Source organism: Balaenoptera ricei, chromosome 16 (assembly GCF_028023285.1).
Source record: "Balaenoptera ricei isolate mBalRic1 chromosome 16, mBalRic1.hap2, whole genome shotgun sequence".
Classification (NCBI taxonomy): Eukaryota; Metazoa; Chordata; class Mammalia; order Artiodactyla; family Balaenopteridae; genus Balaenoptera; species Balaenoptera ricei.
The window spans coordinates 64212121-64239987 of record NC_082654.1 but is presented as its reverse complement, the minus strand read 5'-3'; the positions used below and the strand labels follow the sequence as shown (position 1 = coordinate 64239987).

Below are 27867 nucleotides of genomic sequence, written 5' to 3'. Positions count from 1 at the left end.
GTGCTTTTTATTTTCTTCTCTTTCCTTATCTAAATTTTGTAAAATTTCCACAATGGAGTATTTGCGTAGAGAGAAAAAAACACCAAAAATAAAATGCCAGAAACATAAATAATTGGCTTATTCAACAAGAAGTCTATTGCTGATTCCACATTGTTTGCTTGCAGTGAAGCCCATTTGGGTCACCTCCTTCTCATCTATCTTTCCTCAGTGGCACTTCTGAGGGGTGAGCTGAGGAAACAGATGCAAAAAGGTACAGAGCTTAATAGGAGTGCTTTGTCCATCCAGCTCTCAGTTTGGCTGTCACCTGGATTTTTGGATGAATACACAGTAGACTAATGATAGGGGAGCTCTCATCCTAGTTGCCAGCTCTGCCCTCCATTCCAACCTAAGTCAACTCATGTGTCCTCCAGGCCCCAAGAGAAAGTCCTCGGCAGAGGGCTGGGCAGATTGTGGTTTTCAGGGTCCAGGCCGGGAGTCCGCCTCCAGCTCACGTTGGTCTGTTGAGTGCTGCATGGTCTTGGTCAAGTCAAGAGGCCATTCCTCAGTGGAGACCCATGATTAGAATGATCGCTCATGCTGCAAATGGCAGGACAGGACACGGAGTCCCTTCAAGGGCTTCGCTGGGGTGGGGATGCTCAGGGTCAACAGGCCTCTGGCCCTTTTCCCCTATCACACATCCAATTCATTTCCAAACTTGCTGCCTATGAAAGGGCAGTCACCTTAGGCGACCCAACCAGCTTGTAGGCAAAGGATGGCACATGGGGTGAAGTCCATATTGCTTGCCCTTGTGTGCCTTGGGGTAACTGGACAAGGCCCCTGACAGGACCCAGGTGTTGGGTCACAGGATTCCAGCCAGGATAATAAACGTACACTTATAAAAATACCTTCATAAAATATGACCTCATGGAGGGAGCATACAATTTTCTATCTACTCTAGTCAAGAAGTAAAGCCCAACAGAAGCTCAGAGCAGCTGGGGTGGGCACAGGGGAATGAGACAAATCATAGCTTTCCTTGAGCCTCTGCTTCATCACCCATAAATGCCAAGTTGGGAAAGATCCTGGGTCTCAACCTGCGGCATCTGTCCTCAGGGCTCACACACACCCTATTTTCAGGAGCTACTTCCAATATCTTAAAACTCCACACATTATTCACAATAGTCAAAATGAGGAAGCAACCCAAATGTCCATCGATGGATGAATGGATAATGACTGGCATATACATATAATGGAATATTATTCAGCCTTTGAAAGGAAGGAAATTATGCACCTACTACAATATGGATGAACCTTGAAGACATTACGCTAAGTGAAATAAGCCGATCACAAAAGAACAAATCCTGTATGATTTCACCTGCATGAGGTACCTAGAGTAATCAAATTCACTGAGACAGAAAGTGGAATGGTGATTACCAGGGGCAGGGAGGAATGCGGAGTTATTGTTTAATGGGTACAGAATTGCAGCTTGGGATGTTAAAAAAATTCTGGAAACGGATAGTGGTGATGGTTACACAGCAATGCAAAGGCACTTAATGCCACTGAACTGTACACTTAAAAATGGTTACATGGTAACTTTTATGTTGTATATATTTTGCCACATACACAAAAAACCAGACATTCCACAGGTACCCACAAGGCCTCACCCCTCATGAAAGCATCAAGTCATGCCTGATTCAAATCAAATCTGAACCAGCAGGCATAACCTTTGACAGATTTTTTTTAAAGAAATAAAAATAACGGCAAATATATGAATTATGGCCTAGTGCAGGTTTTGTTTTTTGTTTTGGCAGGCCCAATCTTTCAAAGCGTGGCATCTTTGGGGGGAAGTAAAACAAAGGGGCCTTGATAGAAGTTTGGCTTGGGTGAGTGCCCCGGTCTCCCCCCAGCTGTAAAGGCTGTGATTTTGTGGTTGGGGAGACCATGCGGAGGGAGAAACACACCAGAGGAGAGACCAGACAGTGTCTCCCAACAGATTCCCCCCTGCCACAGGGACAAGCATTTGGGTTTAAGAGGGCCCTTGCTCTGGTCTATTTTTAGAGCCTGGAGTCAAGAGTTCTTTACAGCAAGCAGCCAGGAATCCTCTGGCCTATGTGACACAGAACACTGATACAGCACCAGAAATGGGGCCCACACATGCACTACCTAATGAGGGACAGGATAGCACACGCTTTCCTTAAATCCTCATCCATCACTCCCAGACACCGTGACCAGGGTGGGGTCATGATGGATCTTGGCAGCCTGCTCAATACATGAGTCATAGAGAGCATACACAGAACAGCTCAGGCCAGATATTACGAGAGTAAATACAATAGACTCTCATTTCCCAGACCAAGAGCTTGAGGGTGGGGATTCTGGTTCTGTGAGCATTCTGGTCCACCATCAGGCAAAAAGTCTTTGTGGGAATTTCCAGCTCTCCTCCCCAATCCACCTTCCTTGAGAGGAAGGAAGGGGCCTGGGAAGAAACCAGAAGACAAATTCTAACCCAAACCCTGCCCCTCTGTGGCTCGTGACCTTGGTCCCTTTGAGCCTCAGTTACTTTGTAAAACAGCAACATCTCCTTCAGCCTCATTTGTATGGATCAAATGAGACAGTGTCTGGCGACATGCTTGGAGAACACACTGTACAGTGGCTTAGGAATTTTCTTCTGCCCCTACATCTAGTACTTAGAATGGAGTAAACAGGGTTAAGTCTTAAGTCATCATGTGTCGATCAAGGAGACTACTGGAGCCTCAGAGTCACATTTTCTCTGCCCTGGAAATGTTTCCTTTTTATTCACTAAAATTCTGGCAGCAGTGCGTTTTCTTTAGAGATGAGGGGGAATACCCAGTTAACTGCAGATTACTGGAGCCGTGCAAGGATCACAAGGTGATCCCAATTCCTCCCACCTCCTGGAGAGAAGCCTCTCTCTTCAAGGTGATGCAGATATGCTGGGTGAGAGCCAGAGAAAACAAGGGATGGTCTCCATCCCTTTTTAGGGCACACAAGTTATCCATGCCAGGGAGAGGTTTAGTGTTTGTCATCCCAGAGGCCCCAGAGGACACCATAGCTTTGGTTGGCCAACTTCTCCCCTGCAGTCCCCTGGAGGGAGCAGGGGAAAAGGCCTTGGGGAAGGCTTATACTTGCAGCTCCAGTGAGCAGATGTGTTCGGAAGGCTGAAAGTGGGTGGGTGCTATGCCCTCCTTTCCTCCTGTCCATGAATAAATAAACTGATGCCTCTTGTGGCCTTGCAGCTGCCTGTCGCACTGTGAGCTCTCACCTGGGCCGCCGTGATGGTGGTGGGCCCTATGAGGAGAGGAGGGAGGACAGAGACCCCCCCTTCTCTGGGCTCACACCCAGAGTGCCTGCAACTGATGCAGGCTCCCCAGGGCTAGTTCCGCAGCTGCTCAGGCATGACATCCTGTAAATGGTACTTTGGGGAGAAGAGAATGGCCCTGGACACTTCCTGGAACAAACAAGACAAACCTACACAGAACACCCTATGCTATCCTGGGAAGGGGTCAGGGGAGTGGCTTCAATCATACATACAGGACACCAGGACGTGGACACCAAGCATCCGATGGCCAGGCCAGCCTTGCTTTTCGCTTCTTCCCAGCTGCCTAATTAGGATTTACACTTTTCACTGTGTTCGCCTTACGGGGGTCCTTCTGGAGGCAGCTGGAGATGGTCAAAACCATCAGGCACTGGAGTCACACAGACTCCTGTAGGGTTTCCAGCTGAGACTGGGCTAGCCTCATCTCTTCTAGCCTCAGTTTCACATCTTTAGAATGGGGATGAAAAACCCCTGTTCCGAAAGCGTTTTGAGAATTCAGTGGGATGATGCCGGCGGCTTCTACCACACAGAAGGGTTTTGGGGGAACAAGGCTCCTCTCCCCTTACCCGCCTTTGCCTCTGTCTGAGGGGGAGGTGGCAGAGAAGATTCCACTAGCAACTAACTGCTCACTGCCTTGTATTTGAGAGGGAGGCACATGGCACCCTCTCCTAACACCACACCAGGCCGCTAGCATGCCTGGGTGTCACGTATCCAGCCGGGGCCCTCGGGTTCAGGGGCCTGCTCTCCATGTCCCACTCAAACGTCCCAGGCTGGTATGGTGAGGGGCATATGGGAAAAGCCGGGACCCTCGGCGACCAAGCCAGGGGGGGCCACGCGGCCATTGTGCAGCGGGAGGCAGCCGGGCCTGGGGGCCCCGCTGCTCGGGCCCGACTCGGAGGCTAGTCCCGAGTCGCTGGGCTGCACCTCCACGAAGACCCGCGTGCGCAGGAGCCCGCTGGGACGCCTCCCGGTGGCTCCCCCACGGCGGCGGGCAGAGCTGGGCGCGGAAGGCGGCTTGGAAGCCGCGGCGGAAGTTCTCGTTGAAGTAGCCGTAGATGATGGGGTTGGCACTGCTGTTGAAGAAGGCCAGCCAGTGGGCTAAGGGGAAGGCGTAGACGGTGACCAGGTGCAGCTGCGGCTCGCTCAGCTGCCCGTAGTCGATGAGCAGCAGCAGGGCCCAGAGAGGCAGCCAGGACAGCGTGAAGAACAGCGCCACCATGACCAGCATGTGCACCACCCGGGCCCTGCGCCGGGCGCCGCGGCCGACCTCCCCGGCCGCCTCCTCGCCGGCGCGCGCGGGCCCCGGGGCCTTGCACAGCTTGCGGGCGATGCGCGCGTACATGCCCACGATCAGCGCCAGCGGCGCCAGGTAGATGTGCGAGAAGAGCACGGCCGTGTAGACCCTGCGCATGCCCTTCTCGGGCCAGGCCTCCCAGCACGAGTAGAGCGGGTAGGAGCGGTTGCGGGCGTCCACCATGAAGTGGTGCTCCTCGCGCGTAACGGTCAGCGTGACGGCCGAGGGGCACATGATGAGCAGGGCCAGGGTCCAGATGACCGCGATGGTGGCCAGCGCCTTCCGCAGGGTCAGCTTCTCGCGGAAAGGGTGCACGATGCAGCGGAACCTGCGGCGACAGAGGAAAGAGAAGCGGGGGTCTGGGCGGGTCCCAGGGGTCCCAGTGGCCCCAGGGATGAGAGCCATCCCCGACTGAGGGCGGAGGGCTGGGAGCGGGGTAGGGACACTCCACCTTCGACGTCGCACCTTAGGTGGCATCAAAGAAGGCTCAGATGTTAATTACATTCGTTTGCAAGCAAACTGGTTTCTCACCTGTTGGGGAGTCAGCTCCTCGGCTGAGTAGCCACGCAACACAGGCGAAAGGAGGGTTTTACAAGAGCTGAATCCTGTTTGTGCCCTTTTGGGGATAAACATTATCTGGCAGGTAGCAGAGCCATAAGTCCACACATTCTGTCCTTGAGTAGGCCGATCGGGTAGGTGTATCAGAGAAAACAATTTTTAGCTGTTTATGGCTTCTCCAGAAAATCTTGGGAGTTCAGGTGTAGAGTCTACGTGACAGGTTGTCCCTATGTCACCTTGGCCAGCGTCCTTCCAACAGTGCCTCCACAGAATTAGGACAGACCTGCACCATTTCCTCATTAGGATGTCTCAGCAGTGATTATTATTACACCCTTAATTTACATCTGAGGAAACTGGGATTCAGAGGTGATAAGTAACTGGCTCAAGGTCACACAGCTAGAAACTGGCAAGGACCAGCCTTGAACCCAGATTTGTGTTGCTGCACTGTGCCATATAAACCTGCAGCTGTAAACCCTTGCTGTGCATTAGAATCTCCTGAAGCATTTTAAAAAATACCTGTGCCCAGTTCTCCTGGTCGAAGATGCCAATCTAATTAGTCTAAGAAAGTCATGGGGCAGTTTAGGAGCTGAACCTAGACTAGAACACAGGCCTAGAGCTGACTCCCAGCCATGTTGCTCTTTCTACTTCAGCAAACTGTGTCCTGCTCTCCCGACTCCCCACCCTTTCCCCTGCCTGACAACACTTTCTACTTTTCCCACAGCCAGTCTCAAGCCTTGTTTTCTCAACCTACCTGACTTGGGCCTACTGGTCTCATAGCATCACATACTTAAGGAATTGCCAGAGAACAAATAATTCTTAAAGCACATAGTACTGGCTGTAAGTGCAACAGCACTTAAAGGATGGAGGGGAATCCTGGGGCAGACCAGGAAGGCTTCCTGGAGGAGACAGGAACTTGAAGAATACTCCAAACACTACTGGGAGACACTGCACACTCACCTATCATTAACGATGACAACAAAATGAAGATCAGTGAAGGAGGACTTCCCCCACCATCAGTGGCCTTGCAGACAGGAACCCAGTTCTATCTCCCCAGCTGCCTACTTCACTGGGTCACAAAAGACTGGGTTTGATGAGGGCCAAAGTGGAGAGAGGATGAAGACACTAGATTCTAGAAAGGGTGGAGCTAATAGGTGCCCATGTTGGGAAGAGGACAAGGAGGAGGGTGTGGGTGTAAGGAAGAAATAGAATAATATTAACAGCTGACATTTGGTCTCTGTGCCAGGTGGTGTGTATCAGCTTTACAAACAGAAGATCACTGAAGCCTCCCAGCCACCCTGTAGGATATTTACCATTTTACAGATGAGAAAACTGAGACTCAGAGCAGTTAAGTGACTTAACCAAGGTCATGCAGCTAGGCAGCCCTCCAGCTTACCTGCCTGCCTCCCTCACCCTGGGGGAAGTGCCTGGAGTGAACCCTTATTGAAAGGGCTCACTGAGAGGGAGGATGGGGAGGAGGACCTATTGCAGTTGGGTCAGTTGTGTTGCCTGCAAAGAAAGCCTCCTTGGTCCCTGGCTCCGTTCCATTAGCAGACCCACGCTTATCAGAGAATCTGATGGAATCTGAGGCGGAAAGACCAGAAGTAGCTGGACACGGTGGAGATGGGGAGTCAGGGACCAGCAAGGAGGACTGCTGCTCAGGAAGCAAGGACTGCCCCCAAGCTCCTCTTAGGGCCCAGGAATCCCTCTTAAACCTCCTCAGGAGCTGCCTCCGGGCCTTCCAGAAGGAGGTGGCAGTGTCCTCTGCAGTCCCCCAAGTCTAGAAGGCAGCCAGCCCCACAACCCTTCCCTCTGTGGCTCAGGATTCAGCCCCACCGACCACAGAGCAGCCCCGGCCTCCTGGCAGGCCCAGCAGTGGAGACAGCAGCTTGTCCTAGTGCCAGGCCCGGGATAACCAGACAGGAACCTTCTCACCTTTCCACGGCAATGGCCACCAGTGTGAAAACAGAAGCTGACACGGACATGCCCTGCACCAAGCCGCTCATCTTGCATGTGGCGTTGTCGAAGGGCCACCCTGCAATGACAGAAGCCACCAGAGTGAGAGATGCCTCATTCACAGAGAGCCAGAGACCTCCGGCCATCGGGGCCAGTCCCCTCTGGCTTGCATCTTTCCTCCATGTCCTGCCAGGTCGTCATCCTGCCTCTGCTTACACACTTCCAGGAGTGAGGAACTCAGCAGCCAATACCACCGTGGACAGTCCTATTACAGACAGTCTTTATACTGACCAGCGATTTCTCTCCATGAACTTTAGATCCATCCAGCCCTGCCTGGCTTTCTGCTCCCATAGCCCTGTTCCAGGTTCTAGGCCAGTGGTTCTCAACCCTGGCTGCTCACTAGAATCAGCGGAGAACTTGGAAAAGGACCAGTGCCCAGGCTCACACCAGACAACCGTATTTTCCAAATCTACCCAGGAGATTTGAGTGGCAGCCAAAGTTGGAAACCACCAGCACAGATCAAGCCTGACTGTCAGGTAGGGGGAGGTATAAGCAGCTCTAGCCCCTCCTACCTGATGTCCTCACTCTGATCCCCAAGCTTCTGCTTTCTCATGAGACCTGGGTCCCACCTGCTCTCAGGACTAGTAGCCAGGTCCACATCTTGGCTACCTGAGGCCGTGTGTTGGTAACTGTCTAGTGTTTCTGCCCCGCTAGGCCTGGAGGCAGGGCGGGGGTGGGGGGGCCCACCTTGTTCTTGTCTGTTGTGCCTGCAGACAGGAGTCATCTTCCAAGGCTGGGGTCTTCTTTCACCAGCGGCCTCCCCCATGTTGATTTTCTTCCTGCACACTTACTGGATGCCAGGCACTGGCTCACTCAATCCTCACAGCAGCCCCATTATCCTCTCCTTTTTACAGATGTGAAACTGAGGGGGAGACTAATTGATTTACAGTCTCTTTGTCCCTAAATCACCATGGATTAGTGGTGAGAGTTTGGTCTGGGTGCCAGGGAGTTTAAATGTCATGGAAAGTCAATATTGCTGTAGAGAGCAGACTGAGAAACATATGAAAAAAATGTTCAAACCTCATTCATAATTTAAAAAATGCAAATGATATTTGCTGTGGAGAAATAGGAGCTCTCAGACATCGGTGGTGGGAATGAAAACCGATACAGTCCTTCTGGAGGGGAACTAGGCGATGCCTAACCTATGCACTTATCTTTTGATCTTACTCTATCCTGAATATACACCTCTGATGACACAAAATACATATGCACAGAGTTATTCATTGTAGCATTGTTGTAATTGCAAAATATCAGAAACAATCTAAATGCCCATATAAAGAAGTTGTTGAATAAATTATGGTACATCTACACAGAAGAGTATTATACAGCTGTAAAAAAGAATAAGGAAGACCTCTATGAACTGATATGAAGAGGTTTTCAAAATATACTGCTAAATGCAAAAAGCACAGTGCAAAGAGTATCTATAGTATATTACCCTTCATGTAAGAAAGAAGGGGATATAGGAAAATATACACTTATTTGCTCATTTGTACAAAGGAAGTATAGGAAGGTAGATCAGAAAATAACGTGATTGGCTACCTATACAGGGAGGCGGTAAGAATGAGGAAGAATCGGGTAGTAGAGATGACAAGAGGAGTGACTCTTCTCTGAGTATATCTTTTTGTATGGATCTGACTCTTTAGAATTATGGCAATGTTTCACATCCTCAAAAAATAAGTTAATTAACATCAGGATGTGGGGGAAACCCAAAGTGGGACACAAACAATAACAAATGAACCTAAATGCATTACAAATGAATAAAATAACCACATTGAAGGGGAATGGGGAAGCAAGAAACTAACCTCAGTAATTTTGGAAAACAGTATTTTGACCGTATACTATAAGATTACAAAAAGAACTATACACGTGCACTGTACTCTCATTAATAAATGTGTTTCTCACAAGGGTATGGGTTAGCAATACTGAATCTACCTTATGTGTATACCAAGATTGAACAAATAAGTAAATATATTGTGGATAAATAGATTTCTCACTGTTAGAGAAAGAAGTTACAGGTGAGGAAAAGAGGAAAGTTAAAATGATCCTGTAATATTAGATTGGAATCAGAGGCATAATAGTTTTCAATATACATACAGATGGATAGATATAGAAATAAAGATGCACATGTTAAGTATGTGTGTGTTAGCACACATATATTTCCTAGCTCTGTCCCTCGAGAGGGCCTAGAAGCAATGAAACCCCAGTGCCAACGATCACATCTAGTGCCAAGGTCTTGGTTTCTAAATGCTATTCTCCAATATGAGGAACCAGACCTTCTTAGAGAAATTGTTGATTGATTCCAGGGCTGGAGCAGGGAACATACAAGGTGAGCCTGGAACACTTTATGGTGCCAGAAAGTAAGGAGATACTAAAAAAAATCTATGGTGGCATGTCAAAAGGACACAGGAGCCAAATTGAAAGAGCTCCCAATAGTCAAAACTGGGGGAAATTTAAGCAACAAAATAATGATAAAACTGGGTTATAACCCATAGAGTAAAATAAATGTAGGAGGAATGATGTTAAGTAGAAGATCAACACTGAGGAAATATAACAGTAATAACTGTTGCAGGCAGGAACCATCCAATGGATGCTTTTAGTGAGTAAAACTATAGTGAGAAACAAGGCATTTGCATAGTCTCAAAGTATCTCCCAGTGAGATACTTATTAATTATAAAGGGGAAAATGGTAGCTTTATAATGGAAAAATCTGGCAGACACCACATGAACCAAGTGATCAACATTAACACCACCATTAATACATATTGATAGTGTGTGCCTTATCAATATGTCTTCTGTAGTATTCTCATCAAATATGCATAAACTAAATCTAATTGTAAGAAAACATAAGGCAAACCCAAGTTTCTGGAGTTTCTGCAAAATAACTGATCAGTATTCTTCAAACATGTCAAGGTCAGGAAAGTTGAGAACCAAGGAACAGTCACAGGTTGGAGAAAACAAACAAACAAAAAACAAATACAATGTATGGCCCTCGGTTGGATCCTGGACTAGAAAAGGACTCCAGGGGACTCCTTTGTGGGGAAAGGAGTGAAATTCAAATTAATTAATAGTTAGTTAATAGTATTGTATCAATGCTAATTTCCAGGTTTCAATCATTATACTATGGTTATTTAGGATATTAACATTAAGGGCAGTTAGAATGGGCATCATCAGAAAATCTAACAAACAACAAATGCTGGAGAGGGTTTGGGGAAAAGGGAACCCTCTTGCACTATTGGTGGGAATGTAAATTGATACAGCCACTATGGAGAACAGAATGGAGGTTCCTTAAATAAAAATAGAACTACCATGTGACCCAGCAATCCCGCTATTGGGCATATACCCAGAGAAAGCCATAATACAAAATGACACATGCACCCCAGGGCTTCCCTGGTGGAGCAGTGGTTAAGAATCCACCTGCTAATACAGGGGACACGGGTTCGAGCCCTGGTCCAGGAAGATCCCACATGTTGCGGAGCAACTAAGCCTGTGCACCACAACTACTGAGCCTGCCCTCTAGAGCCCGTGAGCCACAACTACTGAAGCCTTCGTGCCTAGAGCCCGTGCTCCTTAACAAGAGAAGCCACTGCAATGAGAAGCCCGCACACGGCAATGAAGAGTAGCCCCCACTCGCCACAACTAGAGAAAGCCGGCGCGAAGCAATGAAGACCCAACACAGCCAAAAATTAATTAATTAATTAATTAATTTTTAAAAAAGACACATGCACCCCAATGTTCATTGCAGCACTATTTACAATAGCCAGGTCATGGAAGCAACCTAAGTGTCCATCAACAGAGGAATGGATAAAGAAGATGTAGTACATATATACAATGGAATATTACTCAGCCATAAAAAGGAATGAAACTGGGTCATTTGTACAAACGTGAATGGACCTAGAGACTGTCATACAGAGTGAAGTAGGTCAGAAAGAGAAAAACAAATATAGTATATTAACACATATATGTGGAATCTAGAAAAATGGTACAGATGAACCAGTTTGCAATGCAGAAATAGAGACACAGATGTAGAGAACAAATGTATGGACACCAAGCAGGGAAAGCGGGGTTGGGGAGGCGGGTGGTGGGATGAATTGGGAGATTGGGATTGACATAGATACACTAATATGTATAAAATAGATAACTAATAAGAACCTGCTGTATAAAAAATAAATAAATAAAAGAAATTTAAAAGAACTAAAAGCTTAATCTCCTCCAGAAAAAAAAAATAACATTAAGGGAAGGTAGGTGAAGAGTATATAGGAACACTCTACCATTTTTGCAACTTTCCAGTACATCTATCTAAAATTATTTCAAAATAGAAAGTAAAAGAAAGCAAAACAAAACACACCCAGATTCAAAAGGCTACATACTGTATGATTCCATTTATATAATATTCTTGCAAAGGCAAAATGATATTTTCTGTCCCTACAGGAAAACAGACCAATGGTGCCAGGGAGTAGAGGGAAGAAGCAACTACAAAGGAACAAGGGGGAGTTTTGGGGGACAATGAAGTTGTTCTATATCTTGATTGTAACTACATGACTGTATATGTTTGTCAAAACTTGTGGAACTGTACACTAAAACGGGTGGATTTTTTGTATGTTAAATTATACCTTAGCAAAAATATTTAAATGTAAAACATGCACACATGTACAATGCACATTTTGTAAGAATGCATGCAAACCACAAATCACAAACATTACATTTAATAGAATGTTTGCCTATCAGTGGGGGAGGGGGTTTGGAGTGGGGTAAGGGTACAGAAGGGAATGAATAAAGATAAACAAGGGGCTTCCCAACACAGTGAAGTCACATAGCGCCAGGAACAGTGGATGCGAATAATTCAACTCTCTGCCCCTGAATTCAAAAAAACAGAAACAAAAACAAAGAAAGAAAAACTACGTGAAGTTTTCTTTTCTTGCAGAAGATTCTATTAGAAACAACGTAAATACCCATCAAAAAGAGATTGGTTGAATAAATTGTAGTACATCTATACAATGGAATTCTAAACAGTTGTAAAAAAAGAATAAAAACCTCTTTCATTTATTAGTATGGAGTAACTTACTCTACGTAAGTTAATTTTAATGAATCCTATTTACAAATTACATGCTACATTTTTTTTTAACAAATTTATTTATTTTATTTATTTATTTTTGGCTGCACTGGGTCTTCGTTGCTGCGCGCGGGCTCTCTCCAGTTGCGGCGAGCGGGGGCCCCTCTTCCCTGTGGTGCGTGTGCTTCCCACCGCGGTGGCCTCTCTTGTTGTGGAGCACAGGCTCTAGGCATGTGGGCTTCAGCAGTTATGGCTCGCGGGCTCTAGAGTGCAGGCCCAGCAGCCGTGGCGCACGGGCCCAGTTGCTCCGCGGCATGTGGGATCCTCCCGGACCAGGGATCAAACCCGTGTCCCCTGCATTGGCAGGCGGACTCTCAACCACTGCACCACCAGGGAAGTCCCACATGCTACATTTTTAAGCAGGAAAAAAGTAAAGGTGCAGAACTGACCGGTTAGAAACTTAGCATTTCCTTAATTTGCTTGTACTTATATAAAATATTTTTGGAAAGTGCTTGTACTTACACTAAGTATTTTGGGGAAGAGATACAAGACACTGGCAGCATCGGTTCCCTCCCAGGAGAGAGCCGGAAGGCCAGAGCACAGGGGTGGAAGGAACACTTTTCACTGGATACCTTTTGTTAACTTTTGACCATTGAACCATGTGAATGTGTTGTCAATTTAAACAATTTTTAAAATTTACGCATGTGAAAAGGACCGGCAGACACCACCTTAACCCACTAGTGACCTCACCATATCATTGTTAACTGGTGTGTGTGTGCGTGCGTGCACCTGTGTGTGCACCTCTGCACATGTGTGCATGCATGCATATGTTTGCCTATGTGTTTTGGGAAGAAGGATGCAGTTTCTGTTCAGCAGCCCTGAAAGAACCTGGGATTCAGCTGTGATTAAAGATCCCACCAGGCACAGCCAGTACAGCCGAGGGGAAACTGGCAGCCCTGGCTCCACTTTCTGGGTCCTGGAACCTACAGAAACACAGGCTGCTAGTTCCCCAGCCTCAAGTCAGCTAAGTCACTCCAAATGGGGCTGTCCGTTTGAATCCTGAGCTCCTGGGAGCTCTGAGCTCAGAACCTGCAGGCGCAGACCTCTAGGGGTCTCCACAGCTTTGGAAACTAGTCCTTCCCACCAGTTAGTCTGTGGAGGCTTATTCTGAAATAAGAAAGGCGAATCACAGGAGAGAGAATAGAAGACGGTAGGATCCTTCTGATATTTGCAGGATGACAGGCAGGAATTTAGAGGTCGGGTGGTCTAGTTCTGCTTGAATCCCTTCTACAAAATCCCTGCTAAACAGCCAGCCACTCCCTACTTAGACACTCCCAGTGACAGCGAGCACAATACCTGTACGAGAGAACACTCTTTTGTTGGAGAACATCTCAAATAAGTTTTTAGGTCCTTATTCAGAGGAAACCTGCCTCCCTCCCACTTCTACCGGCTGGTTCTAGTTCTGCCCAAGGGAGCTCCCTGGGAGAGTAGGATTGAACAGTGTAGTGGTTAGAAATATAGATGTGAGAATGTGGGACTTGACACTTAGCCGTGTAAACTACACACCTGCCCCTTTAATCACTCTGAGCATCAGTCTTCTCATCCATAAATTGGGGATAACAATAACACATACTTCATTGGATTGTTGTGCGGATTAGTTAAGATCATGCAGGAAGAGTAAATCACACAATGCCTGGAACATAGAAAATGATTAATTCGTTATATCTATTATTGCTAGTCTAATCCCTCAGCCACAAGGCTGTCTTGAGATTCTGAGACAATGGCATCTTGGCCAAGAGACCAGGCCAGCCGTGATTTCAGGGGTGGGGGCACACTCCTGCTGCCTCTAGCGCTGCCACTCACCAGTGATGAGGTTGTCCACAAGGGTGGTGGGCATGCAGAAAATGCCCACCAGCAGGTCGCTGACGGCCAGGTTGAGGATAAACATGTTGGTGACGGTGCGCATGTGCCGGTTCTTGAGCACAATGAAGCAGACCAGGGTGTTGCCCACCATGCAGAGGAGGAAGATGAGCACGTAGGCCACAATGAACATGGCAGCCACCAGGGAGGAGTGCTGGTAGTAGGAGCAGAAGGTGAGGTTTGCAGCGGGGTTGGCCTCGGCATCACTCCCATTCCGGCATGGGGGCCGGCTGCTGTTGGAAGGCTGGGAGGGCTCCCCTAGGAGCAAAGGAGCACACGGGTCAGGACCCTAGGCGAAGAAGAGATGACTGACTTCTCACCGCTGGTGAGATCCTTCTGTGCTCCAAACCCTGCCCCTGCCCTAATACCCAGATCGTGTACTCAATTCCAACTGCAACTGGATGCACTGATCCAAGACTTCCATCCCACAGCCACTCAAACCCTGATCTCACACCTCCCACCGTCTTGTCCACCACTCATTTCATTTCCCAATGTTGGCTCTTCTCCATTTGCACACAATCCCCCTCTGCCCCATCTAGGCTCCATCCTTCTCAGCCCCGCTCTCTGCCCCAGAGGCTGACTTCTCAGGATTACATTACATCAGGACTATATGACCCAAGTTCCCTTGCCCTCTGGGTTGTTTGCTTGTTTGTTTGTTTGTTTATTGGCATATAGTTGATTTACAATGTTGTGTTGGTTTCTGCTGTACAGCAAAGTGAGTCAGTTATACGTATACATATACCCACTCTTTTTTAGATTCTATTCCCTGCCCTCTGGTTTTTGACTGGGTTCAGCCAATGGGAGGCACTGAAGGAGCTTGAAGGAATGGAGGAGAGAGAGGTCAGGGTATTCATCTCCTGACTCCGTCCCTGCCTGGACCAGGTCTCCTGTGGGACTGTCTTTATGGGCACAGCTCCTGCTGGGTGACTCCTCTCCCATGGCGCCAGCTCTTGCAGAGCCGCAGTGACACCATTGCCTCTCTGCACTGACCGCTTCCTGTGACTGCCAGTCGCTGGGTGCGTCACCATCCCATGCTGGTTCTCTTGCCTTCCCCTGCCCACTGTAAAGTCTCTCTATTAAACTCTCTTCTGTTAAACCCTTTCTGAGTGCACCACTCGTTTTCTTCTGGGATCCTAACTATGAGACCCTCAAAATCTTTGATGTCCCTCCTCATCATCTCCACAGAACTTTAGTTGGGGAGGCAAGAAGGCAGTAGAGGGAGAGAGAACGAAAGAGGACTCTGAACCAGGGCTGAGGATCAAAGAAGGCACACGTTAAATTCTCCGGAAGACCATCCAAAGCCAAGGCCACCACCCACCCTTTACCTCCTCCCATGGTGGTATCAGCTGCCTCATTTGCACAGCATTTAACAAAGCGCTTCCGTGTCTATTATTTGATCTAACCCTCCCCATTACCCCATGAGGTAAACAGGTTAGGTATTAGCCCCATTTGAAATGGGAGAACTGGGATCAGAGGGGTTCCCAGACTCGCTCAAGGGGGCACAGGTGCCTGCAACAGAGTTGGCCCTGCTCTGTGTGTCTCTAATTCATCCCAGGCTTCAGTGTGTGTCTCTCTAGACACGTATGGAAGGGAGCGGCTGAGTGTCCAACCACAGCTCTTCTGGGAAGTCATTAGTTATGGTGACTCATGATGTCATCTTGTAAACTCTCCTCCTGCCTTCCTCTGGGATTGAATGTGGCCTGTTCCAGGAGATGAGGAGTCTTTGGGGGAATCTTCTGTTGCATCCAGAGCTCAGCCACTGGCCTGGAGGCCGGCCAGAGGCTTGGGACCTGGAGCCTGGCCAGAGGCTTGGGACCTGGAGGCTAGAAAGACCCTGGGGGAGCACAGGCCGATGACCTGGCACAGTGGGGGCCCCAGGGACCAGCAGGTGCAGCGGGGCACTCGGGAGGGGGGTGGAGGGACTGCCAGTGGAGGGGGAGAAACTGGAAGATTTGGGTGCACAGTGAGAAGAGGAAATGATATTCCTCTGCTTAGGCCCTCCAGGGGCATCCAGTTGTACCCAAACATCTTTATTTTAATATGACAAACATGTACAAGAGAGAATGTAATAGTGAATATATACAAGAGTATATAGTTTAACGAACCATGACAAGAGAGAAGAGTATAAAGAACCCCCATGTATACATCATCCACCTTCAACAATTACCATCTCAAGGCCAATTTTGTTTCATCCATACCCACACCTCTCTTTGGATTATTCTGAGGCACAATCACATCACTTCCTTTCATTCATAAATATTTCAGATTGTATCTCTAAAAATTAGGACTCAAGAAAAATCCATAACCCAGTATCATTATCACACCTAACAAAATTAACCATTTTGTCACAATATTATCAATTATCCAGCATTCAAAATTCCCTCATTTTACAGAATTTTTAAAATAATTGGTTTGTTTGAGTGAGGATCCAAACAAGGTTTCTGTTTCTATTCCGTATTATGTGGTGAACCACCCCAAAATCTAGTGACATGGCACTGTGGCTTAGTAATCTGAGTGGCCCTTCTGCAGGCCTCTCTCGGGATCACCATGCAGCTGTGGTCATCTGATGGCTCAGCTGGGGCTGGCAGGTCCAAGATGACCTCCCTCACATGGCTGGTGGTTGGTGCTATGGTGTCTTAGTTCTCCTCCATGTGGCCTCTCATCTTCCAAGAGGCTAGACTGGGCTTTTTCATGAGAGGCTAGCTTGGCGGTCTCAGGGTTCCAAGACAACAAGGGAAGAAGCCACAGGCTTCTTAAGATCTAAGCTCCAGAATTTTCATATCATCACTTCTGCCACATTCTGTTGGCCAAGGCAAGTCACAAAGTCAGCCCAGATTCAAGCCAAAGGAGAAACATTTTCCACCTCTTGATAGAAGGAGTGGCAACATTACATTGCAAAAGGGGTGTGGAGCAGGAATCTTGATTCTTGGAGGTCTGTTATTGTAAAATCTATCACCATCTCCACATTGCATTTGGTTAATGTGGCTCTTAAGTCTCTCTTAGTTTCTAGGTTTTCCCTCTGTTTCTTTTTAGCCCCCTGTAATTTATTTGTCATATAAATGTCTGCGTCATTTGTCTGTAGAATTTCTCACAGACTGGATTTGCTGATTGTTCCCTCTTGATGTAATTTTACACGTTCTACTCTCTGTCCCCTGTATTTCCTATAAATGATAATTAGATCTAGAGGCTTGATCTGATTATGTCTGGTGGTCTCTCTTTCTCTATTTTTGGGTTTTTTTTGGCCACGCGACTTGCAGAATCCTGGGCTGCGGCAGTGAAAGCCCGGAATCCTAACCACTAGGCCACCTGGTGGTCTCTTTCTTAACGCTAAGGTTGATCAGTGGGCTTAGGTGATGTCAGCCTGATCCCTCCACTGTCAAGTTCCCCATTAGCTTTTCACCAATGTTTTCAGCAGGAGCCACTAACAATTATTGCCTAGACTCCTCATTGCATCTCGAATACAATCCAAACTCTCTACTGCATGGTCTGATTCCTGTTGTCATCACTGGCCTCACCCCCTGCTACTCTCCCCTTTGCCCTTTGTGCTCTGGTCACCTCGTGATGCCTCCAACACATTCTTGCTCTTTCCAATCTCAATGCCTTTATCTCTTCCTATTCTCTCTGCCTCTTCCCCTCCTTTAGCTTTCAATTAAACGTTGTCTTTCGGAGAAGCCTGTACCTGATTACTCTATTTAGTTTAGGTGCCCCACTATTATCTTTCACAGCATCCTGCTTATTTTCTTCAATCTGCCAATATTTTATTTCTTTCCAGGTTTACTGGTTTTTTTCCTCCACCTTTGAAAGTCAGGTCCTGGAGAGCAGGGATCTTCACTCTTTCATTGGTGGTCATATCCCCAGCATCTCATCAGGGCCTGACAATTGTAAATGGTTGTTGAATGGATAAATATTTGTATGAGGAGAAAAAGGAAAGAAAGACAAATCCCGACATCAGGTGACAGGGTCCTGCTCAAGGCTGGCATTTCTGGTGTTGAAAGGCCTTCTCCAGGGTCTTCTGGAAAGAACCCCCATCACAGAGTCTGCTGGGAGCCTCCCTAGATAGCTCACCCTTGCTGAGCCTCAAAATCAACCCGCATGACTTGGGGAAATCTGTGGGTGTAGATGGGTAGAGGAAACTGCCAGAACCTGCCCAGCTAAACTCTAGTCTGCCTGTTTCCCCCACTGCCTTTCATTCGGCCCTGAGAAGTGTCTGGGAGCAACCCTGCCCGTCCCTGGACCCTCGGCTGAGCCTGAGCATCAGTCTCTATACTTAGGCCAGTTTCCGGCATTTATTCTCAAGGAGGAAAAACTGCTTCCTATTCCTGGCAACTCCCCTGGCCTGTGGTGAGATGGGTTGGAAGCAGGCAGGCCTCCCACCCCACCTGGGCCCCAAGCCAGCAGCCGGAGACCTCATTAACACCTGGACTCGTCCTTCCTGGGATCTGCCTGGTGCCCTTGTGGATACACTACAGCCTGTGAAAATTTCATCCGCTGAACCCAATTAAGCCATTCCTCTACTCGGGGAGCTTCCTGGAGGTCTCAGGGTATAATAATGGTTATCTCCAGGGCATTCTGATGATCTGAGAGATCAAGCTGTGAGCCACTGAAAGTCTGGGGCCAGAGAGAAGATGGGGGTGCGCTGGTTCTCAGTGTGTGGTCCCCGGCCAGCAGCATCAGCTTCCCCTGGAACTTGCTAGAAATGCAGATTCTCAGGAATCACCCCCGATCTAGGGAACCAGAAACCCCAGGGAACCAGAAACCAGGTATCTCTGGTTTAACGCATCCTCCAGGTGATTCTGATGGACACTCCAGTCTGGGAACCACAGATAAAGGAGTTGGACCAAAGACCCTGAAGGTAGTGGATGCACACAGACTGGGAAATCCCAGCTCTCCTGCCTGGTGACTTCAGGCAATAGATGGAATATCTGTGTCCCCTCAAAATTCATATGCTATAACCTTTTCCCCAGTGTGATGGTATTTGGAAGTAGGGCCTTTGGGAGGTATAGTTGACCCTTGAACAACACGTGGGGTGGTTAGGGGCTCGGACCCCTGTGCAGTCGAAAATCCGAATATAACTTTACAGTCAGCCCTCCGTATCTGTGGATCCACATCCATGGATTCAACGAGCCACAGATCGTTCAGTACGGTAGTACGCATCTACTGAAAAAAAAAATCTGGGTATAAGTGGACTAACGCAGTTCAGACCCGTGTTTTTCAAGGGTCAACTGTAATTAGGTCATGAGGGAAAGCTCTCATGAATGGGATTAGCGCCTTTGTAAAAGAGACCTCAGAGAGTTCCCTTGCCCCTTCCACCACCTGAGGACACAGGGAGCCCATGTGTGAACTAAGAAGCGGGTCCTCACCAGACACTGGATTTGCACCTTGATCTTGGACTTCCCAACCTCCAGAACTGTAAGAAGTAAATTTCAGTTGTTTATAAGCCACCCAGTCTATGGTATTTTGTTACAGCAGCCCAAGCTGACTAAGACATCTCCTCATCTATGTGGGAACTTATTGTTCTCAGCTTTAAAGTGGAAACACACAATTCCTGGCTATGACCTCGGGTAAGTCATCACCTCTCTGGAAACCAAAGTCTTCACTGGCAAAATGGAGATAAGCTCACACTTACTGAAAAGAGTGAGATAACGTATGAAGAGAACTCGGCAAAATGTGGGACACATGGCACTCAATACGTGTTAGCCCAGCAGCAGCCCTACTGACAGTATTAAACTGCACAATGAATCTGAGTATGATACTTTTATAATACTTTTAGTGTGGGCCTCCCTACAAAGCCTGAAAGATGCATGAGAGATAAATCAACACCAAAATGAAATTCCTGAGCACAGAATCCGTCTGGGTACTCCTCTGAGTTCACAGCTCTCCCACTAATACCTTCATCGTTATAGCCACCTGCTTGTCTGCCCTGGTACCACCACCTGGGAGCTCAGCCCCAGACTAGAGACCTGGGTTCACCATTCAGCACCCACTTCCCAAGAGCCTCCTGGGTGAACACAGCCTGGGCCGTGAGCCACTGGGGACCCACAGAAGAACACAGCACAACACAGTACAAATGACTAATGAACACATGAGACAAAAAAGTTCGTTTGTAATCAAAGAAATGCAATTTTAAAAGAACACAGGGGTAAGCTTTCCATCAATCAGGTTCACAGAAAGGAAAAGCGCTCAGTGACGCCAGAGAGTGGCTGTGCGCTGCGGGGCGTGGGAGAGACACCCATCGCTCAGCCTTTGCAACTGGGGCACATCCATTCAGCACCCTGACACCACACCCACACCCGGAGCCAGGCGTTCCACTTCTAGGGATTCACCTAAGGAATAGAACAAGTTCTGATGGTGTGAGGGAAAATACTGGCCGAGGTTGAAATGCTTACAAAATAGTATGTACACGCATTATCAACTGTATTCCGTATAAAAGTGTGTGTGTGCCATTCCAAACAAATGACAAAAAATAAACAAAAAAACGTCAACAGTGTATATTCACAGCGGGTGTTTTAAGTGACTCTTAGTTTCCTTTTCACTAACCTGAGTTTTAACCCTTCTAATCAGAAGGAAGCTCTGATAAATATGATTAAAATACTCACTACATCAGTGGGTCTCAACTCTGACAGTGTCTCTGGCAGCATTTCTGGGGGCACGGAAAAGCAGAGCCCACCTGGACTTCCAAGAAGCTTCTGTGTCCCGTGCTGGAGGGACACCAGCTAGCTTGTTCCTCTCCCCTCCTCTCTCCGGTGACCTTCCCCCGCATGGGCCACTTCCCCACAAGTCACCCACCGCCAGGCAGTGTGAGCAGAGATCCTCCCAGCCTCTGGCCTCCCTCTGCCACGGAGCTCCCAGGCTGGGCAGGCAGCTGTGGAGGCTTCCAGGGGCTCTGAGGACGCCGCTGGACTGGGGTTGGGCTGGGACTGGGGCGGGGACTGCTGTCCTCTGCTGTCTCACTGCACAGCAAACCACACAGCCAAGGCCCAGGGTGGAAGGCCTGAGGGGGACCACTGCCCACTGACCCCAGCAGCTCTGCAGGAGGCTGGGCAGACTGCGGTGTCTGTCTGCAAGCCCTCAGAGACCATCCAGATCCTATTTTGGGGCCAGCCACCCAAGAATACCTCCTTCTGCCCTCCAGTCAGTAATCCGGCCAGTCCGTGACCCTTGCTCAATGAGACCTGGTAAGCACACAGCTTCTAGGCCAACTCTGAGTGACAGAAGGTTCTTCCTGTTGTTGAGTTGAGTTGTCTTACTGTAACTTGTCCCCACCTGCCCCAGTTCTGCTCCCTGGAGCCACACAGAACAAGAATGGGCACCTGTCCCCAAGGTCATCCCCCTCTCCCTGCCTTTTTTCCCACCCTGAACATCTCAGTGTCTCTTCAGCAAGCAGGATTCTAGCTAGATCCATCTCACTGTCAATCCATTTTGATCTCCCCAGAAACCTTCCTCAAGATTGCAAGCCAGATCTCCCCTATTTGAAATGTACGCAATTGATTTTGGGGGGGAATCTAAATTCAGGACTTTGCATTTCACTTCCATTTTCATTTCACTTTCTTAGTTTTGATCCAGCATTCCAGAATGTTAAGATACCCTTCATTTAAATCTTGAACTGTTGCTGTGTGGGTGTTATGGCTCTTATCCACAGATTTGATGAGCATGCCTTTTATTTTCCCTCTAAATTATTTAATGTCATGTCAAGGTCAGAGTCCGAGGGACCTCTAAGCTGCATTAAAGTCTTAATGAAAGCCCCGCCATCAGTCCTCCAGCCCCCTTCCCACAACTCTCCATCAGTTCACAGGGCTCTCATGAGAGAACTTAGCAGGGTCCTGCTGAAATCTCGTAATTCATCTTTCTACCTCTTGGAAACCCAGTCTGAAAGAGGAAATGTGGTAGGTTTAGCCTGGTCTGTTCTTAGTGAGCACTAATATGTTCCTAATGACCACTACGTTATTTTCTTTCTTTTTGAAAAAGATTGTTTTGTTTTTATAAAAAAACAACGTGCTTACTATAAAGCAGTTCTGAGCATGACAAAAGAAGAGAGTAAAATAAACATCCCTGAAATTTCACACCCAGAGATGACCCCCATGGCCGACGCGTTTGTGATGCTCCCAGACACATCCCAAAGATTCTGGCCGGGTGGACAGTACCCTGCACTTCCAGCGCCTCATCAAGCCTCCACCAGGGCTCTCTCTGGTTTGCTTTCTTTGAAGCCACAAACGGGAACAACCTAGAAGTGTGGGACTACAGCCAGTGGAGAGGAACAAAGAGCAGTCAGCTCCCCATCTTGCGTGGCGAAAATCTCAGGTGCATTCTGCACTTTTCTCAGAAGGCGACCAGAGAGAGAGGCCCATACTCTCTATGGGCCCTACTGGCCCATAGCTGAACCCAGCTCGTCCACACAACTGGTTCTGGTTCTTGCCTTTTCTCCCTTTCCCATCTTACTCTCCTGACCTCTGCTTCCAGGCATAAGCTCTCTTAGGGTATGCTTTCAGAAGCAGGAGCACCCAAAGATGTTAGTGACCATCTCTTTGCTTATACTTTACATATACATCCAATAATAAGCCTATGTAATTTTGCATAAAGGGGATCATACTAAACATGTGTTCTAAAACCTGCTTTTTAAAAAATTACTCACAGTAGGCAGTAAACATATTTTCGTGCCAGTAAATAAAATCCTAAACACAATTCTTAGTGTCTATACAGCATGCCGTTGCAGGTGTTCTCATCATTTAATTTACTTAATTTATGGACATCTGGATGATTCCCAATTTTGCAGTGTGATGAAAATGCTTGGGCACATATCTTTGCAAGCGTACAGGATGGCATCCTTTGAAAAAAATTCTTAGATGTGTGATTGCTTTATTGTCTCCTAAGTGTTCACTATATGTTTGATAATTTATTCTGGAATTTTAATAGAGGTCAATATCAATCTGAGCAGTTTAGGGTTTTTTTAAATCTACCTTTTCTTCCTTTCTGAAAATCAGGACATTTGCCCATCTTCAGTTTTCTGGCACTTCCTTCATTCTCTGTCATTTCCTCCAAGGCAATAATTATATCTGCAAATGGCTCCAGGTCCCTGGGATGTCATTTGTCTGGGCTTGGATTTTATGTGGCTTGACGCCTTATCCAATCACCTATCTTGGGCTTCAATTTCCTCCTTATGCTCCTCATTCCACCATTTGAAGTAAAATTGCCTGTGCCCTGCGCTGGCTGCTCTCCCTTGTGCGTAAAGGTTACGAGCACCACACGCCCAAGCCCCGAGCAGGTTCATTTGCTATCCTTACGCAGACTTTGAAAGCTCTTTGCTCTGTCTTCGCCAGTTTTCCTTGGCTTCTGTTCACTGACACTTCGGTTCTGCATTTCTCATTGTATCTCATTGTATCTCATTTCTCATTGTGTTGTGTGTGTGCACTTTTCAACCCTAGCTCACTGGAAAGCTACAAGTGCAGCTGCACACAATGTTCTGTAAAACTCCCTTTTCTTTCTTGCCAGCAGTGTTTGCAATGCCTTGCTTGCCATTTCTGGGTTTTATTACCTCCTGGAGCAGCCTTCTTTTACAGGTATGATTTTGTTCACATCTTGTCTTATTTTACCCTCACAGCCACTCTGTGAAGCCCGCTGAATGTAAGTTTCTCCATTCAAGAGATGGGTAACCAATAGCACGGAGAGGTTTAGGCAAAACCCCAAAGACACCCAGCAAGCCAGTGGACCAGCCCTCAGTCCTCCAGTTTCTTTGCCCAAGTATGGTTTCCCTTCCCACACTGGCTGAGAGGGGCGTCTGGACCCCCACCTGGTAAGGCTGGAGGAAGCAGCCTTATGCCTTGGGTCCCTATCCCTTAAAGTCCTGGAGGTCAGGTCCATAGTTCCCTCTCCTTTCTCCCAGGGAGGGAAATTCTGCATTGAGGAGATCTTGTGTAGAATTCCATCCCTGCAACTTTGCCTGCTGGAAGGGATGGCAATTACTCTAAAGCTAATAGGTAAGCTGTCCTCAGCCGGTTTCAAAGGATCCCCTGCCCAGGCAGGAGGGAGCGTCCTATGCACACAGGGACAGAGGCTTCCAGGTCTTTCCCCCTCCTCCCTCTCTCTCTCAGTTTCTCACACATACATATTCACGCACACACACTACAGAGCGCTCTAGGTCTTTCTCTCTCTCTCTCAATGTGTGTCTGTCTGTCACACACACACATACACACAGTGTCACAGTGTCGGGCTCTGGACAGCCCCCCATCAGACCCCCAGTCCCTTTCCTCTCTCTTGGCTCACTGCTCCTTAGTCGGTACCCACCCACCCCCAGCCCCAGCCCCAGCCCCGGGGTCACTCACCCTCCATGCTGCCCACTCCGGCCCGCTCTGGGACAGTCACCGACGGGGGGAGGCAGCGGGCCCCTGTGAGCCGGCAGGGGACCGGGGGGCTCCGGCGCTGGGCTGCTGGCGAGCGCCCCAGCCTCTGCGCTTGGCGGTTCTAGCCCAGGGCCCGGCGGAAGCGGGCGGAGGGGCGTGCGCTCGCAGGCCCCAGCCCTGCGCGGGGTCTCGCTCCCCTTGCCGCCCGGAGGCGGCCGGGCAGCGGCCGGGGCTGAAGGCTCCCGAGCAGCGCAGCTACCCTCCCGGCTCTACTGCCCGCTGCCCGCTGCCCGCCCTCCCCGTCCAGAGGGAGGGGGCTTGTGCCGCGCCGCGCCGTCGCCATGGCACCCGGCACACGTTTGCCTGCGCAGCGCCCCCTGCCCGCAGCATGTGTCCGAGCCTGGGCGCCCCGGGTCGCCTCCCAGATGTGACTCCCTCCGCAGGGACGGAGCACCCGTCCAAAGTAGAGGACAGCCCACTGGCAACTGCAGCCCTGGCAGCGACATCCGATAACTCTGTGTCCCTCTCCCCGTGACTCCCATCCCAGCGCCACTCGTCGTCCTCGTCTCACCCCAGCCTGACCCCCAGCCACCCAGCCTGGTGTCCAGGACCCTGAGGCCCTCCTGAGAAGGGGATGGAGGCAGCTGTGATACACAGGAGGGCAAGGAGAGCAGGGACAATGTGTCAGTAGATGACCACTGACTCTGGAATTAACTGGCCAGGCGCTCACCAGATGTCTACCCTTGGGCAAGTGTCTTACCTGCACCTGAGCCTCAGTTTCTGCATTTGTGAAATGGCTTTGAGGGAAGTAAATGAGATGACGTCAAAGTTTCTGCCCAGCATGTAGTAGATGCCCAACAAATGGTCCGTTGAGCTGGATAGGAGGCCATCTCCCTCTCACCATTCCAGCCCCTGTCAGGCACCACCATAGACTTTTGTCATATGAATGATGATCCCAGGTTCCAGGCAGATGGAAGAGAGTGAACGTCCCATTCTTCCCATTATTGGGGATTAGGGGTTTATTCTGGGGGGACTCTGGGGAAACGGTTCCCACCAGGCTTCTTCCTAGTCTCCCTTCTCCCTCTAGCCTGTCCTCTGCCCCAAATGGCTGGCAGAGTCTCAGGACTGGAAGGGCCTTAGAGGTCGCTGAGTGTAACCCTGACCTGGGCAGGTGTCCCCATCCTAATGCCCAGCAGTGGGTTCTTCTGCCTTCAGGTCACTCTCTTTTCCCCAGGACAGCCCTTCAGAGAGCTGGAGGGAGGGAGGGCACCCTCTCAAGTCTGCCCTTCTGCAGGTGAAACACCTGAGTTTCTTTGGGCTTTTTGCTTCCTGTGATTTGCCTCAGTTCCATCTGTAAAATGGGGATAATGCCTATCCCCTAGAGTTATTGTGAAGATGAAAGGAGTTCCTCTGTGTAAAGCTCTTGGAATAGTGCCTGGCTCAGAGTAAGAGCTCAATAAAAGTTAGTTATCATATCATTACTATCTTGAGTCCACCTTCCTGTGGAAGTGCTCACAGTTCTTGAAGTCTCCCTGATAGGACCCAGAACTGCGACAAGTCACATCAAGCCCCCTTGACCAATGCAGAGTTCAGGACAAGGCTGTAAAATCTGCATAGTCCAGCACTGCCACTTATTGTATGTGTGACTTTGGGAAATTTATATAACCTCTTTGTGCCTCAGTTTCCCTTCATCTAAAAAGTAGGGATAATAATAGTGCCTACCATATAGCAAAGCACTTATAACAGTGCCTAACATAGAAGGTGCTCAATAAATATGAGCTATATTTCTGTGGGCACTAGGCTTTGAATAGTTCAGTCTCACCTTTTCTTGGTTCCTCCTTCTTTTTCCCCTCCCTTTCTTCTTTCTTTAGCAGTCACATCATTCTGGTGCATTAACTTAAGCTTGTGGTCAATTCCCCCACCTGGTCTTTTTTACTTAAATCATTCTGGATCACAGAGCCTCTTTTCCTTCCTTCTCCCTCCTCTTCTGCAGACTTCTTTCTTTCACCGTCGGAACCTTTGTACTGTGCCCAAGTACATGTGGAACCATTCAAAACAAACTCAGTGGTCCAGCCTTTGAGGGCCAGGCAGGGCAGTGCCGTGGATAGAAAGACCTGGGTGTGAATTCTGTCTCCACCATTTATTATCTGTGTGGCCCTGCGTAAGTTGCTTAAGCCCTCTAACCTCATTTTCCCCATCTGTAAAATGGGATATGTCATCTTCTTCTCAAGACTGCTGTGAGGATAAAAAGGCAAGTACCACTGACACAGTGTCCTTCCTTATCCCCAAAGTTATGGGTGGAGGCTACACAGATAGATTGGGTAAAGGTCTTTCTATGAAGATTTAAAAAGTTTCTTCTCTCACTCCTCTCCCTCCTCCAAAGGGCCTCCCGGGAAAGCTGACTGCCACTGCTCTATTTCAGATCATGCCTCCTCCCAGGTTCACCTGCCCGTCAGTCTGGGGTACTGCCCAGCCCCGAACCTTCAGTCAAGCAGGCATCGTCACTCTTCTTTTACAGGTGAAGCCACTAAGGTTAATGACTTACCCAATATTACACAGCTGGACAGTGGAGGAAAGAGGCAGAACATTCCTCTAGACTCCTAGGGCATTGGCCCTGCTGCCCCCCACCCCACCCTACCCTCAAGGTTCTTGGTCCTCTTGGAGCATCTGAGAAACTATGAGTGCAGTCATCCAGGGCACAGAAGCAATCCCTGTTCATCTCGAGGAGCCCCACCACTTCCTTGCCCTTCAGGGCTTCCCGCTCTGCCCATTCTGGCCAAGCCCTTGGCCTCGCCCCTCATGCTCAGGGGAGCTGCTCCCCATCCCACCCCACCCCCAACAGATGTGGCTGGGTTCAAGTGCTGTGTCCCCGGGAGTCTTTGCACAGACAGCCTCACCTTCCTGGGAACTGATTTCCATCTGAAAAGCTGGATGCCAGGAGCTGGCAGGAGGGCAGTGGGATTGAGAAGGTCCTTGAAGGGAGGAGCGCTTCCTGTGCTAACTGGAATCGATGTGGACCCCTGCTTGGAGAAGGGTCTGAAGGGAAGGGTGGGGGAGAAGGTGAAGGGTGATCTTCTTAAATCAAGCTTTCTGGGGGCACTGAGGGAGGTCAGAGGGGCAATCACATGACTGAAGGACTGCCTTTCTCCTTGGAGAGAGCAAAACAGGAACCGCCAGCCAAGGGAGGGAAGGTTTAATGGGCTGTGGTGAATTTGGAGGAACTGAGGTTTAGCCAAGCAACCTGGCTGAAGTCCAGGCTGGCAGTGTGCCATGTGTTAGGCTGTGTGATGCTGTGTCTGGGAGTCAGGAGTCTCCGGTTCTAGAACAAGTTCTGCTTACTGTGTAACCTTGAGCAAGTTACACAGTTGCTTAAGTCCACATTCTTGGCATCA

At 48.7% G+C, this 27867-nt stretch overlaps 1 protein-coding gene across 1 annotated transcript; it reads right to left on the bottom strand.

Annotated features, from left to right (window-relative positions):
• Window positions 1-27443, bottom strand: NPFFR1 (neuropeptide FF receptor 1). The gene is given in 5 exon segments (XM_059899668.1): window positions 1-4271; window positions 4273-4929; window positions 7092-7191; window positions 14085-14399; window positions 27373-27443. Coding segments are annotated over 5 exon segments (1302 nt in total). The 5' UTR covers window positions 27395-27443; the 3' UTR covers window positions 1-4063.
• Window positions 27444-27867: the final 424 nt, after the last annotated feature.